This window comes from Gobio gobio (genome assembly GCF_949357685.1).
Source record: "Gobio gobio genome assembly, chromosome: 16".
NCBI classification, from domain to species: domain Eukaryota; kingdom Metazoa; phylum Chordata; class Actinopteri; order Cypriniformes; family Gobionidae; genus Gobio; species Gobio gobio.
In genome coordinates, this window is record NC_137109.1 from 4,460,718 (window position 1) to 4,474,844 (window position 14,127).

The 14,127-nt window shown below is 39.2% G+C and overlaps 1 protein-coding gene across 1 annotated transcript; it reads right to left on the reverse strand.

The window, feature by feature from the left end:
* Nucleotides 1–672: 672 nt before the first annotated feature.
* Nucleotides 673–8,797, reverse strand: LOC307139846 (E3 ubiquitin-protein ligase TRIM35-like). The gene is made up of 6 exons (XM_079838967.1): nucleotides 8,219–8,797; nucleotides 6,071–6,166; nucleotides 5,726–5,956; nucleotides 5,593–5,615; nucleotides 5,392–5,510; nucleotides 673–1,812 (listed from the first exon to the last, which is right to left on the reverse strand). The coding sequence occupies exons 1-6, from the start codon at nucleotides 8,612–8,614 to the stop codon at nucleotides 1,415–1,417; spliced, it is 1,263 nt and encodes a 420-aa protein (XP_079695093.1). The 5' UTR covers nucleotides 8,615–8,797; the 3' UTR covers nucleotides 673–1,414.
* Between the last annotated feature and the right edge of the window lie 5,330 nt (nucleotides 8,798–14,127).

A 14,127-nucleotide genomic window follows, 5' to 3' on the forward strand; every position in this document is an offset into this window, starting at 1 on the left:
AATACTGAGTTACAGCATCATCTCCTGCAGTACATGAGCCTGTCCAGCAGAGGGACACACACACACACACACACACACACACACACACACACACACACACACACACACACACACACACACACACACACACACACACACACACACACACACACATTTTGTGGAGAAAATCCTACAGTTGACTCTTGATATGAGAAGCGTATCATCATAACCAGGAGCAACTGCACAAGTCATATCTAGTTTAATAACTGACTAACCAAGTGTGGGACGCTCCCATTGTCTCTTTATTTGCTGTGTTCAGAGTCCAGTGCTGTGACTGCTGGGATTTCTCAAAACTATTTCACAAATACTGATGGTGATATCAAATGGTTTAATGAGCACAGTTTCTCTTCTGGTGTTGATATATTTTCTCACAAGTTAATTAGCTACTGAAATTCTACTTTTAATTCTGTCAAATTAAACACAAAATTATTGTGACCAATACATATAATAGTAAAATAATTTAAGTGAAATTTCCAAGCAGTTGGAATGAAATTAAATTCACGGTCTTGTAAAAGCATAGATCTTATTGTGAACGATTCATCATGTACACATTCATTTTTTGCCCTACAATTTTTCTTTTCTGATAATCTGTTACACTTGAACACAACACATAAGAAAAGATCTGTCACGATTCCCTTTTCACTGAGACTTTAAGTCAAGTCACCTTTATTTATACAGCGCTTTATAATATACAGATTGTTTCAGAGCAGCTTTACAGTGATAAACAGGAAAATAATGATCAATGATGCAAACAGAAATCAATTCTGCTGTAAAGAGACAACAGTGTCATTGTTCAGCTGAAGTCAGTTCAGTGTTGATTCAGTTCAGATCAATAACTGCGAAGATCATCAACTATTAAATGAGTTCAGTTCGTCTATAAGCAGCTCTGCAGGAGATCATTTTGTTATTCAGTTCAGTCACAGTGTTGATGTTGTTACTGTCACCAAATCCCAGCATGCACTGCAGTCTCTGGTGCTGAGAACGGTCCTGTTACATCATCAATGGCCATTCTGTCTTGCACATGGTATCATGACTTATATTCATCTCTGCAGTTGTTCTTAAAATCCACTGAAGTGCTTCATTGTTCATCTGATGTGGTGATTTCTGTTATTATTTATAGTGTATATTTTTCAGCTCCTGTTACATAAGGCAGTTTTGTGCATCCATGAAAATCTGTCATTGTAACAAATCTTTAACCAAATTAAACCATAAAAAAGAGAAACATATGTTAATTTTCAAACATTTAAAAAATGATCTAAATAGTGGTTTGCAATTATTTAGTTTGTCTTGTTATTCTGTCAAACATTATGTAAGAATATATAAACAGCTGCTATTCATACTGTATGTTTCCAGAGCTTGATTTATTGGATACATTTTAAATGTAAGTGTGATAGTCCAGCTGAACTCTCACACGCTGGAGCTTCACTTTAACAGTAATGAGAGTGACAATGTCGGGTTGATCTGGGGATTGAGAGAAGTATTTGCTGTTCCCGTACCGCACACGCCAGACATTAGAGTCAAAGAAAACCCGTCCCTTCCTTTGGTTTGATGCTGTGGTTATTCCAAGACTCCAGCGTGTATTGTCCCCAACCTCCACATCCCAGCAGTGTGTTCCTGAGTTAAAGCCCTCAGATCCCAGGACACATGCATACCCGTCAATCCTCTCTGGATTATCAGGAAGTGTTTTATCTTCATCACTGAGCGACACACTGGTCAGATCAGACGAGAGTGTGAGACGAGGATCTGCTGTGTTTGGATCTAGAGTCAACGGAGCTGCAAAGAGAAGAACATCAGATTACAGGAGGAAATATGATCAGAAATGTAAATATAAAACATAAATCCTGCTATCATAACAATGGTCTCTCAGTTTCTGTCAGAATGGATTGAGGCTTCAGGTTTAATATCAGTATTCAACTAGATTAAAAAGTTCATCGAGACAAACTTTAATTGGCTTGAAAAAGCTGGACCAGAAAGTTTGAAAAAGTTAGAAAAGTTTAAAGTTTGAAATAGTTTGAGTTTTAGTTAGTAGTTTAGACCTGCTATGCGGTTGCTAGGGTACTCAGGTGGTTGCTGTGCGGTTGCTAGGGTACTCGGGGTGGTTGGTAAGGTCTTGCCATGTGGTTGCTAGGGTACTCAGGTGGTTGCTAGGGTGGTTGCTATGCGGTTGCTAAGGTACTTGGGGTGTATGTGGTTGCTAGGGTGGTTGCTATGCGGTTGCTATGGTATTTGGGGTGGTTGCTATGTGGTTGCTAGGGTACTCTGTGTGGTTGCTAGGGTCTTGTTATGTGGTTGCTAGGGTACTTGGGTGGTTGCTAAGGTCTTGCTATTTGGTTGCTAGGGTACTCAGGGTGGTTGCTAGGGTGTTGCTATGCGGTTGCTAGGGTATTCTGAGTGGTTGCTACGGTCTTGCTATGTGGTTGCTAGGGTACACTTGGTGTGGTACCTCTATGGTGTTCTGGGTGGTTGCTACGCAGTTGCTAGGATGTTCTGTGGTTGCTAGGGTATTCTGGGTGGTTGCTATGATAGATAGATAGATAGATAGATAGATAGATAGATAGATAGATAGATAGATAGATAGATAGATAGATAGATAGATAGATAGATAGATAGATAGATAGATAGATAGATAGATAGAGAGTTTAATGAGTCTCTATGGTTTAGTTCATTGAATGTCAGTTGGAGTGAGTCTGGGCTTCAGTGTTTAGATTTTAATGTTTTACAGTTGGACAGTTTGAAAATCTGAACATTTCGTCAATGAAAGTCTATGGGAGTTTTTCCGAGTTTTAATCAGCATTTTTAGGAAAAGCGTAAGTCCAATCAGTTAGAAAAGATATAGCAACTCAAGCCAGAACCGTCTGAAGGTCTGATACTGGACGCGAATGACGCGAATAATTCGTGCGAAGTTGGACGCTTGAACATTTTGAGTTTACTCGCTTCATTCGCGTGACATTCACTTCACAACAGAGCAGCTTTTCCTCATCCAGTTCTTCTGCCGCTGCTCTGATGTCTCTGTGGCGGCTCCAGATATAATTTGTCTTGTGATGATGTAACGGCCGATCTTTGGTCTCATGGATCTATAATTTGTTCCCTGGCGAATCGTTTAGGCTGAGGGCAAAGTGAAGTTTCCTTACTTTTTTATTTTTAGGCTATTTAACTTTACGTTACCGTTGTAGCCGACTAGCGCTGACTTTGAATGTTTGACTGAATTGTTTGCTTTATTTCATGTATAGCTGATTATCAGTGTTGGGGAGTAGTTAACTACAAGTAGCTAAGCTACTAACTTAACTACATTTTTCTACTTATTTGATCACATACTAAAATCGCACGTTACTACCATCTTTATTTCATTGCACATCTTGCGGCTTTACGGTTCACAGAGAAGAGATCGTCTGATGATTATGTAAAGGACGTACAGGAGTGGGTTGATAACTTCACACAAATCGACTAGTAAAGGTCACACTTGATTTATACAAACAAAAGATTAAAACGCTGTCTGCGTCGAAGACTTCAAGCACATACAGGTGAATAATAGCCTTTTTAAATTGATTATCCTGCTATATATATATATATATATATATGCATTGTTCTCTACTCCTGTGTATCAAAGTTGCTTATATTTTGTTCCTGCATTGATGGGACATGACATTTGTAGCGATTTTGCACTTGACAGTCAGTTTGAGATATAGACTACATTTGAGTATTGTATATTTGGATAGTTTACAAAATAAAACTTTACTCTTATCATAATTGTATTGCATTGTGTTGTTTTAAACCCCAAACATTAAACTTAAAACATTCTTCAATAACGATTATTCAGTTATTTGTAAATATGCATTTAATTGTAAAAAAATAAAAAATAAATAAAAGTAGTTTCGATGTAGCTAGCTACATTTTGGTAGTAACTTGTAGTGTATCGAACTACTTTTTCAGAAGGGTAGCTTGGCTGTAGTTGAACTACTTTCATGTTTAAGTAGCTTGTAGCTTGTCAAACTACTGTTTCAGAGTAGCTTCCCCAACACTGCTTATTATACCTTTTACTTCTACTTTTGTATTATTGATCATACATTGCATTTAACAAAAAGAGACTGGGTTGTGTTTCATGTCATTTCATGTTATCACAGTGATAATTATATTGTCTGAACCAGATATTAAAGGATTAGTTCACTTTTAAATAAACTTCTGCTGATAATTTACTCACCCCCGTGTCATCCAAGATGTCCATGTCTTTCTTTCTGCAGTCGAAAAGAAATTAAGGTTTTGGATGAAAACATTCCAGGGGTTTTCTCCATATAATGCACTTCAATGGGCTCCAAACGGTCCAAATACGAGCGTGGTCATAGATGTATACGTAGATGCCTCATTAGCGCCTGCACGGTCCAGTAGAATGAGGCATCTACTATCGATATATCTATTACCACGCTCGTATTTGACCTCACTTAGCGGAAGTAATGGCGGAGTTCAGAGATGATCACGTTTGTCTGATAAGAGGTAAAATAATAGCATAAATACTGCTGGGTTTCTCGCAGAAACTGATGGTTTGGCTAGATAAGACCCTTATTCATCATCTGGTGTCGTTTAAAGCTGCACTGAAACTGTCATTTGGACCTTGGACCGTTTGGAGCCCATTGAAGTGCATTATATGAAGGAAACCCCTGGACTGTTTTCATCCAAAACCTTAATTTCTTTTCGACTGCAGAAAGAAAGACATGGACATCTTGGATGACATGGGGGTGAGTAAATTATCAGCAAAAGTTTATTTAAAAGTGAACTAATCTTTTAATATACAGATTTTCTCCTCATTGTTGTCACTACTAGAGCAAGCTCCTGATTGGCTAACGTGGCGCGAATATCCGCCAAAGTTCAGATTTTTCAACTTGGGCGATTCGCGCCATTCACGCGTCAAACGCTCAATTCTCGCCGCCTCATTCGCGCGAATCGCACCGCAGAATGTCTATTCGCGTCTTTGCATTGACTTAACATGTAAATCACTCGAGCGAATCACGTCATTCGCGTCCGGTGTGAACGCAGCATTAGAGTCAGAAATTTAGAGTAAGAAAAATAATAGTAATAATATTACGTTTAATCGGATTGGCCGATTAAATTTAATTAAATGGCTCTTCCAGGCCAACTTAATAAACTCTATTGTATCCTAATACATAAGCAGAGACCATGAGGAACAGACTTCTGTAGTCATTATGAGTTCACTGTATGATCTGATGATCTTCTGAAATACAGTTCAGATTCACTCACAAATTCAAGAGATTATTAAATATATTTCTCTCAGATGTTAATGTTGTGTGTGTTTCTATCTGAAGGATGTTTTGCGCTGGTGTCAGATCTGCTGAGACTCACTGTGTTGGACAGTTTCCAGCATCTTCTTCCAGACTCTGAACGGCAGGTTACCCAGGTAACGGGACACATCAATCAAAGCTCCAGAACTCATCCGTGGATCCGGCTGTGAGATCTGGACTCTGGAGGAACATTCAGGAGTCAGAACTGCAGTGAATTTGAGTTCAGATCCACTGAGAGAAGAGATACGAGCAGCTCACTCACCTTTCCATTGAGACGCTAAAGTTCTGGAAAATATAGAGTTTGAAAACATGTTAATATCTTATCAAACACTCTCATTGTCAGTGAGTCTCAAGTTGTTTTCTGCTCAAAGAATGAAGCCAGATTGATTGGTCACCTTTAGAAACGAGACGTCATTGGCTTTCATCATCTCCTCCATGTCTCTGATTGTGTGTGAAAGAGCTGAGATGTGTGTGTTCATCTCCTCCAGCTTCTCCTTCATCATCTGCTTCTTCTGCTCCTCTTCCTCCCTCAGTGCAGTGATTGTAGCTTCTTCTTCGTCTCTGAGAAACTGATGAAGCTTCTCAAACTCTTCTTTAATCTGACGCTCTGTGTGCTCAGCTTGAGACTGAAATCACATCACATTCACTTCAGTCAGCTCTGTGTGAACACACACTCCACTAATGTCAATAATAAACTGTGTGTGTGAATGTTGAGTGTTTAACTCTTTACACATCCTCACCTCGATGTGTTGGATTGTTTTATCACACTCTCCTTTCATTTCTTCTCCATGTTTGAGCTTGTTTTGTAAGGACGTCAGCGCTGTATTAAATTCCTCCTACAGGTTAAGATGAAAATCTGTGAAACTTATAAAGCTATAAGAGATTTAAACATTGTGTGTCTGGATGTTTTTATTGTTATATAAATATTTTTATGATGAATGTGTTAATTTCAGAAGCATTTGTGCCTGAAAATGGCAGGACATATATTGAACATATGATGAACATCAAGAAATCATGTTTTCATCAACAAATGTGGTTTTTGCAATGGCCAATTCTTAATTATTATATCCATGCAGTTGTAAATTTGTGGTTGATCAAATGCAAATACAGGAAGTGAAAGTTCACTATATTGCCAAAAGTGTTGGGACGCCTGACTTTACATGCACATGAACTTTAATGACATCCCATTCTTAATCCGTAGGGTTTAATATGGAGCCGGTCCTCCCTTTGCAGCTCTAACAGCTTCAGCTCTTCTGGCTTTCCTCAAGGTTTAGGAGTGTGTTTATGGGGATTCTTCTAGAAGCGCATTTGTGAGGTCAGGCACTGATGTTGGACGAGAAGGCCTGGCTCTCAGTCTCCGCTCTAATTCATCCCAAAGGTGTTCTATCGGGTTGAGGTCAGGACTCTGTGCAGGCCAGTCCAGTTCCTCCACACCAAACTCCTCATCATGTCTTTATGGAGACGCTTTGTGCACTGGTCAGTCATGCTGGGACAGGAAGGGGCCGTCCCCAAATTGGTCCAACAAAGTTGGGAGCATGAAATTGTCCAAAATGTCTTGGTATGGTAAAGAATTAAAAGTTCCTTTAACTGGAACTAAGGGGCCAAGCACAACTCCTGAAAAACAACCCTACCCCATAATTCCCCCTCCACCAAACTTTACACTTTGGCACAATGCAGTCAGGCAAGTCCCGTTCTCCTGGCAACCACCAAACCCAGACTCGTCCATGGGATTGTCAGACAGAGAAGCGTGATTGGTCACTCAGAGAACACGTCTCCACTGCTCTAGAGTCCAGTGGCGGCTCGCTTTACCCCACTGCATCCCACGATTTGCATTGCACTTGGTGATGTAAGGCTTGGATGAGCTGCTCGGCCATGGAAACCCATTCCCTGAAGCTCTACACACTGTTCTTGAGCTCATCTGAAGGACACACAAGTTTGGAGGTCTGGAGCTCTTGACTCTGCAGAAAGTTGGTGACTTCTGTGACCCTCAGCATGTGCTGACCCCGCTCTGTGACCCTCAGCATGTGCTGACCCCGCTCTATGATTTTACTATCACTCCGTGGCTGAATTGCTTCCACTTTGTTATAACACCACTAACAGTTGAGCGTGGAATATTTAGTAGTGAGGAAATGTCCCGAATGGACTTATTGCACAGGTGTCCACCGATCACGGCCCCACACTTGAGTTCTCTGAGCTCCTGAGAGCGGCCCATTCTCTCACTAATGTGTGTAGAAGCGAACACACACACACACACACACACACACTCCTGAGAGCGGCCCATTCTCTCACTAATGTGTGTAGAAGCGAACACACACACACACACTCCTGAGAGCGGCCCATTCTCTCACTAATGTGTGTAGAAGCGAACACACACACACACACTCCTGAGAGCGGCCCATTCTCTCACTAATGTGTGTAGAAGCGAACACACACACACACACACACACACACACTCCTGAGAGCGGCCCATTCTCTCTCTAATGTGTGTAGAAGCGTCTGCAGGCCTAGAGCTTGAGTTATACACCTGTGGCCATGAAGGGATTGAACACCTGAACTCAGTGATTTTGAGGGGCGTCACAATACTTTTGGCAATATAGTGTATGTTAATATCAAACACTTTGGTGTGTCTTGTAATGAATCACATATTATTATTGAAAAAATATTAATAACCCATCTATTTTTTCCCAACATGTTTTGTGCCAATGCTGTTACATTCAGGATATGAACATCAGAGCAGTTGAAGCTTAGTGGAGAGTTTTATATCAGTAGTAAGTCATGGAGATTTAGTCTGAGCAAAAGTAAATAGGCTACTAGTCTATTGTACACACAAATAGTACTGTGTGTTTATCACTGTATTTAGCACATGAGATGAGAGACGTTTGTCTTACCTTGTGAGATGAAACCACTTCACTGATGGGTCTGAATGTGTGTTTGGTGTGTTTCTCTGAGTCTCTGCACACTAAACACACAGGCTGTTTGTCCTCCAGACAGAAGAGTTTGAGTTTCTCACTGTGTAAACTGCAGATCTCCTCAGACTCTGATGAACACCTCTCATTTCTCTCCTTTATCAATGAATCACACAAGTTTTTTAACTCTAGATTAACTGGAGGATAATCTTTTGAGGATCTTCTCCTGCAGACGGGACACTCCTGAGTTTCCTTAGTTTTCCAGAACTGTTGGAGACACTCTTTACAAAAACTGTGACTACAGGACAGAAAAACAGGAACCTTGAAGATTTCATAGCAAACAGGACAAGTAGGATCTTCAACAGATTTTGAATCCATTTCCTCGTCTTGTAAAAGATCCAATAATCTACAATTCACTTTCACTTTCTAAACTTTGCTTTGAAAAGTAAATAACCAATACAATCAAAATCTAATTCAGAAATGTGCAAGAATATTAATATAATGTCCTCCTCTGTTCTTCACAACACTGACTCGTTTCAGCTTTCAGTAAAAGTGAAAGGTAGAAATAATAAGACTAGTCACTTCCTGGTAGGTTTTGTAAGAGGGTGGAGTTTCTGGGGTTACATAAACCACTAAAACTAGTCACAAGTTAGTCTTCTTTTTCTTTTCTTTAAGACTGTTCATAACTTTAAGTCACATAAACATGTACATTGGCATAATTTGATACCAAAACCAAAACTGACAGTCCTTTGATGAACTGCTAGTGTGTCATACTATAAGACTGTCTCCTCCTCCAGCTGGAGTGCTCATGATCTCCACTAGGGGGCTCTCCTCCCGACTCTTGTGCTATCTTATCATGGACTACATTACCCATAACCCACTGCCTGGACTCATTATGCTTGATTATATTCAGCTGTCTCATTACCTTGTTAACTCTGCGTATTCTTTCAACGTTTCCCTTTCATACCCTGTGGAGAAATCATGTGTGTCCACTCGCAGGTGTCGTGCTATGAACTCTGACACTATTGAGGATTGTTGTATTGTGTTTAATGAGGTCGCCTCTTCAAACTTGTATTATAAAAGTTCACCTTTGCACCTTTGATCTATTTTGACCTCACTCCCCGGAAGTTATGGCGGAGCTCAGAGATGATCGCGTTTCTCCTGTTAAGAGGTAAAATAATAGCATAAATACTGCTGGGTTTCTCTCAGAAACTGATGGTTTGTCTAGATAAGACCCTTATTCATCGTCTGGTGTCGTTTAAAGCCCTTTGAAGCTGCACTGAAACTGTCATTTGGACCTTGAACCATTTGGGGCCCATTGAAGTCCATTATATGGAGAAAACCCCTGGACTGTTTTCATCCAAAACATTAATTTCTTTTCGACTGCAGATAGAAAGACATGGACATCTTGGATGACATGGGGGTGAGTAAATTATCAGCAAAAGTTTATTTAAAAGTGAACTAATCCTTTAACAAACTGGATTTGTCTGGACTGAGTCTCTTTTACAGATCACTCTTCAAATCATGGACACTTTTCAAGTTCTCACAGAATGAAAGTGAATTTGTGGCTGAATTTTGTTTCTTTAATTCTGCTCTGGATGTGGATGTTCTTAAATCGCACCCTCTTAGAAAAGCCATGTGGGCACTAAACACTTTCACATCATCTTCCGTGGAACTCACATCTGTGGATTTGCATGTTAGTGTTGCTCGAGATAATGCATCTGCTAGGACTATGTATTTTCCTGGAGAATAGACTAATTCAAAGTCATACCGTTGCAGTCTCATCATTAGATGCTGAATGCGTGGAGACATCTCTTTCAGATTTTTTCTGATAAGGTTAAAGTCTTATGATCCGGTTCTGCTGTGAACGATGGTAAGCCATAGACATAGTCATGAAATTTCTCAAATCCGAAGACGAGTCCAAGGCATTCTTTTTCGATCTGAGCATATCTGCATTGAGTTTGCGTCATCGTCCTAGAGGCATAGGCTATCGGTTTCCAGCCGTCAGCATCTGCTTTAGTAAGACTGCGCCTAGAGACCATCCTTTGACGCATCCGTGGAGATTTTGATACTCTTATGCCTAGTTCAGGCTGCACGGTTTTCAAACTCGTCGGATCACTGCTCTTTTCACACTGCATGACTATCTAGGCCAGCATTCAGTCTCTGCTGTGTTCACACTGACCGATGGATCGGCTACAGGGAGTTTCACACTGCATGACTGTACAAGAGGAAGAATCGCCGACAGCTCTGTCCCGTCCGCAAATTACGTTTCACAACAAAACACACACAAGAAGTGAGAAGGAAACAGCGCAAGATCACAAGTGCGTCAGACTGGAGTTCTCACGCGAGACTGTAATTGTTATTAAAAATATAGACTGCAGTGCAGAAACTTGTGATCCAAATTGTCTGTGCGCTGATTTGCAGCAAAAAAGGAGAAAATTAAAAAAGATTATGGAGGAGGAAATGGTTGGGGAGACACAGGGAGCAATGATTGAGTTGGAGGTACATAAATCATTTTGCAATGTGCTACTGTTGCGGCTGGTAAAGCAAATGTTTGTGCTTTGTTTCTGTTTAATATAATTGTAAATATATCTATTAAATACTGATATTATGGTCTATAACTCCTCCCTGAACCTCCAGCTGCCCTGTATCTTGCTCTCTCATTGGCTGTCGGTTAGGGGTGTGATGATAACCGCATCACCACAATATTGCGGTAATGAGATGCCTACCACGGTGTGAGGTCATCACCCAATTTTTATTTATTTTTTTGCTGTGGTGAAAGTTACAGGAGTGCATATATAGTGCTTGATATGAACTATAAACACAATAATCATTGCTTATAATTTAGTGTATTCCGTGAGCTCTGTATATGTTCAAGGGCTTCTGGAGAAAACAAAACCTTTCTGAGCAAGGGAGGGACAGTCCATTAAACACATTGGGGATTTATTGTGTGTGTGTGTCTGATTAGCCTATTATTAATTAACTGCTAGGTTTCAGTATTTGTGATTAGGGATGCTCATATTGACAGTTTAACGTTAACCGAAAGTAAGATTTTTCTCAGAGAAGGCGCCTGCGCTGCGGAGCCAGACGAAAGTAAGCAAGGCTTGAGAGGCTGTTTTCTGCCGCGGGTCTAACTGTCAACAGGCTGTGCTCCAGACTAACCCACATCACTTAGACATGTTACTTTTAAAAAATAAAAACCATACAAGGTGAGGATTGAGGTAGGCCTGCTATTTTTATTTGACGGAAAAAAACAATTCCGGTTCTTCAAAGCTTCAAACGGATTCAGTGTATTTTCGTTTTGTCAAAATTTAGATAATATATCTAAAAAATATTTAGTGTATGCCTATTTATTTTATGCTTTTTATTAATATTTCTGTTGTCAGAAACGCTGCAAGTGCGTGGACATGTGAATCCAGGTTCTGTTGTTCAGTCTGTTCTGTAGCCTATGCTGCTGTTTGCACAGTAAATACACCCGTCTTTTTAACGGGTCACAGACATTCATTAATTGTATATTTATTTAATGCCAATTCTTATCAGTCAACGGTTAATAATCGGATAATGAGCAGCGGTTGTCGGTCGGGAAAATTAACCGAATGAGCATCCCTAGGCTACGTGTGATGTTTACACATAATGTTAAATTAAATACATACAAACACAGGCATAAAAGACAAAAGCATAACGTAAAGAATTGGAGTTAGATTTTAATTGCAAGTGGCGATCCTTCTCTTATGCGGTTTAGGCAATAGATGATGGCACTAGCACCAGACGACATTATTCATGACTCGCTATTTGGTTGAAGAAATGGCGCCATTCCGTACCGTTGAGAAAAGAAGAGAAAGCTGCAGAAAGAACAAGTCGAGCTCAACCTGCCCTAACATTGCTTAGTTCTGATGAGTTGTGCTAAACTTCGATTCTTATTTCTTTAGACATTGTTTTTCAGGTAAAAGTCTGTGGATATAAACACACTCGTCCAAACGCAACTTGCTGAAACTTTGAATAATTTATTCTACAAAAAATGGGTTGCAAACAATGACAAAAACTGTTCCATTATTCCTATTAAACTCAAAAGATATCGAAAAAACAACAAAGTTATATAAATAAATTTTATTTAATATTATTGTTGTTAATATGTCTATTCGGCCTAGCCTATGTTAATAATTCGATTTTTTTTAAGGCGAATACGAAACGAAATAACAAAATTGAAAATCCTGTGAATAACTGGGCAAAACTTATATGGAAACGCCAATCAATGCTCTGAATTTCTGCTTCCCATTTACATGATCAAGATAAGATAAGACTTAGATTTAGACTTGCCGGTTCACTTAAGCGGCCAAACAGCCGAGCACTTACTAGGCTAGCTCTTTATATTGCATTTTAAAAAAGGTTGTTTAAGTTTAGCCTAATTAATAGTTAATTATTAATATTTACAATCACTATCTATCACTCTGTCAACTCTATCTATCACTCTATCTATCTATCTATCTATCTATCTATCTATCTATCTATCTATCTATCTATCTATCTATCTATACATCACATCCCAGTCCTTTGAAAACATCACCAAATTTGCAAACAATGTTATTTGTAGTTTCCTGTTGAGATACACTCTTTTCACCAGTCCTAATTCCTGGCAGGATTTGTCACCAAGGAGAGACTGATGATCATCTGGGACAACAACAACAAAGAGCAGGTGATGAGTTTTGTTCTTGACACACACTCTGAGTCTTCACACACCTGGAGTCTTTATGTCCTGTCCGTTGTAGGTTTTGAGCGACACAGGGTTTCTTTTTATCTGTGGCTTGATTTTCATTTCCTTTTTGTCACTTATGCTTATGAGATTGGCCTTTTCTCCTGTATCAAGTTTAAGCGGGACAATGATTCCATTGACTTGTAGTGACACAATCCATTTGTGTCACAATCCACAATCCAAAGTACAGCGAGAGCGATTCGAGAGCAGTCGGCTAATACACTAATGCTATAGCGGTAAAACCTCTTTTTATGTAGTCGCGATGATATATTGTCATGTTTAGCAAAATAAAACTGATTAAAAATGTAGACCGCACTTCATTGATAGTGTAGGCTTATATGTTGAACTTTATTCTTGTACAAAGAGACGCTGTATTAAGCAGTATATAAAGTATAACATGACAATAATGTCTCTGAAACATCCGTGTATTGCCAAATATTGCATTTATTTCACTTCAGCTCAGGGCCGGCCCAAGCTCAGTATAAATTGTATTAGTTGTAGTTGTGTTGGTTACATCATGTCTGCCTGTCATGTTTTTATCCTTATACGGTTTTTAATTGTAACAGTAGCAAACCCACAAGACTGATCAGGCGTTAATATTCAAAGTCTTACAGTAAGTCTTACAATATTGTTTACACTGGGATATGTACTTTTTTTAAGTAGTCTCTTATGCTGAATATGCTCACTTTTCCCCAGGATTATTTCATGAATAGAAGGTTCAAAAGAACAGCATTTCTCTGAAATAGAAAGCTTTACAAAAAAATCCTAAAAACATTGTTCAACACTGATAATCATAGATGTTTGTTGAGCATCAAATCATCATATTAGAATGATTTGTGGAGAATCATATGACACTGAAGACTGGAGTAGCCTCATGATGATAAATGTAGCTTTGATCACAGGAATAAATTACACTTTACTATACACTCACATAGAAAACAGCTGTTTTACATTATAATATTATTTTACAATATTTCTGTTTTTACTGTATTTTTAATCAAATAAATGCAGCCTTGGTGAGAAGAAGAGACTTATTTTAAAAACAAGAAATGTTGATTTCTTTCAAACATTAAACAGAGCTTTTATTTTGGCGGAAATAAAATTTTATTTTTTGTATTCCATTCGACTGTGTAGAAAGAAC

What these genes read in the sequence shown, in the direction of transcription:
- LOC307139846 (XM_079838967.1), bottom strand. Translation starts at nt 8,614, where the DNA reads ATGGATTCAAAATCTGTTGAAGATCCTACTTGTCCTGTTTGCTATGAA. An exon ending in AAACAATCCAACACATCGAG is followed by an intron (nt 5,957 to 6,070) that starts GTGAGGATGTGT and finishes ATGTGATTTCAG; the next exon opens with TCTCAAGCTGAGCACACAGA. An exon ending in TTTAGCGTCTCAATGGAAAG is followed by an intron (nt 5,511 to 5,592) that starts GTGAGTGAGCTG and finishes ATGTTCCTCCAG; the next exon opens with AGTCCAGATCTCACAGCCGG.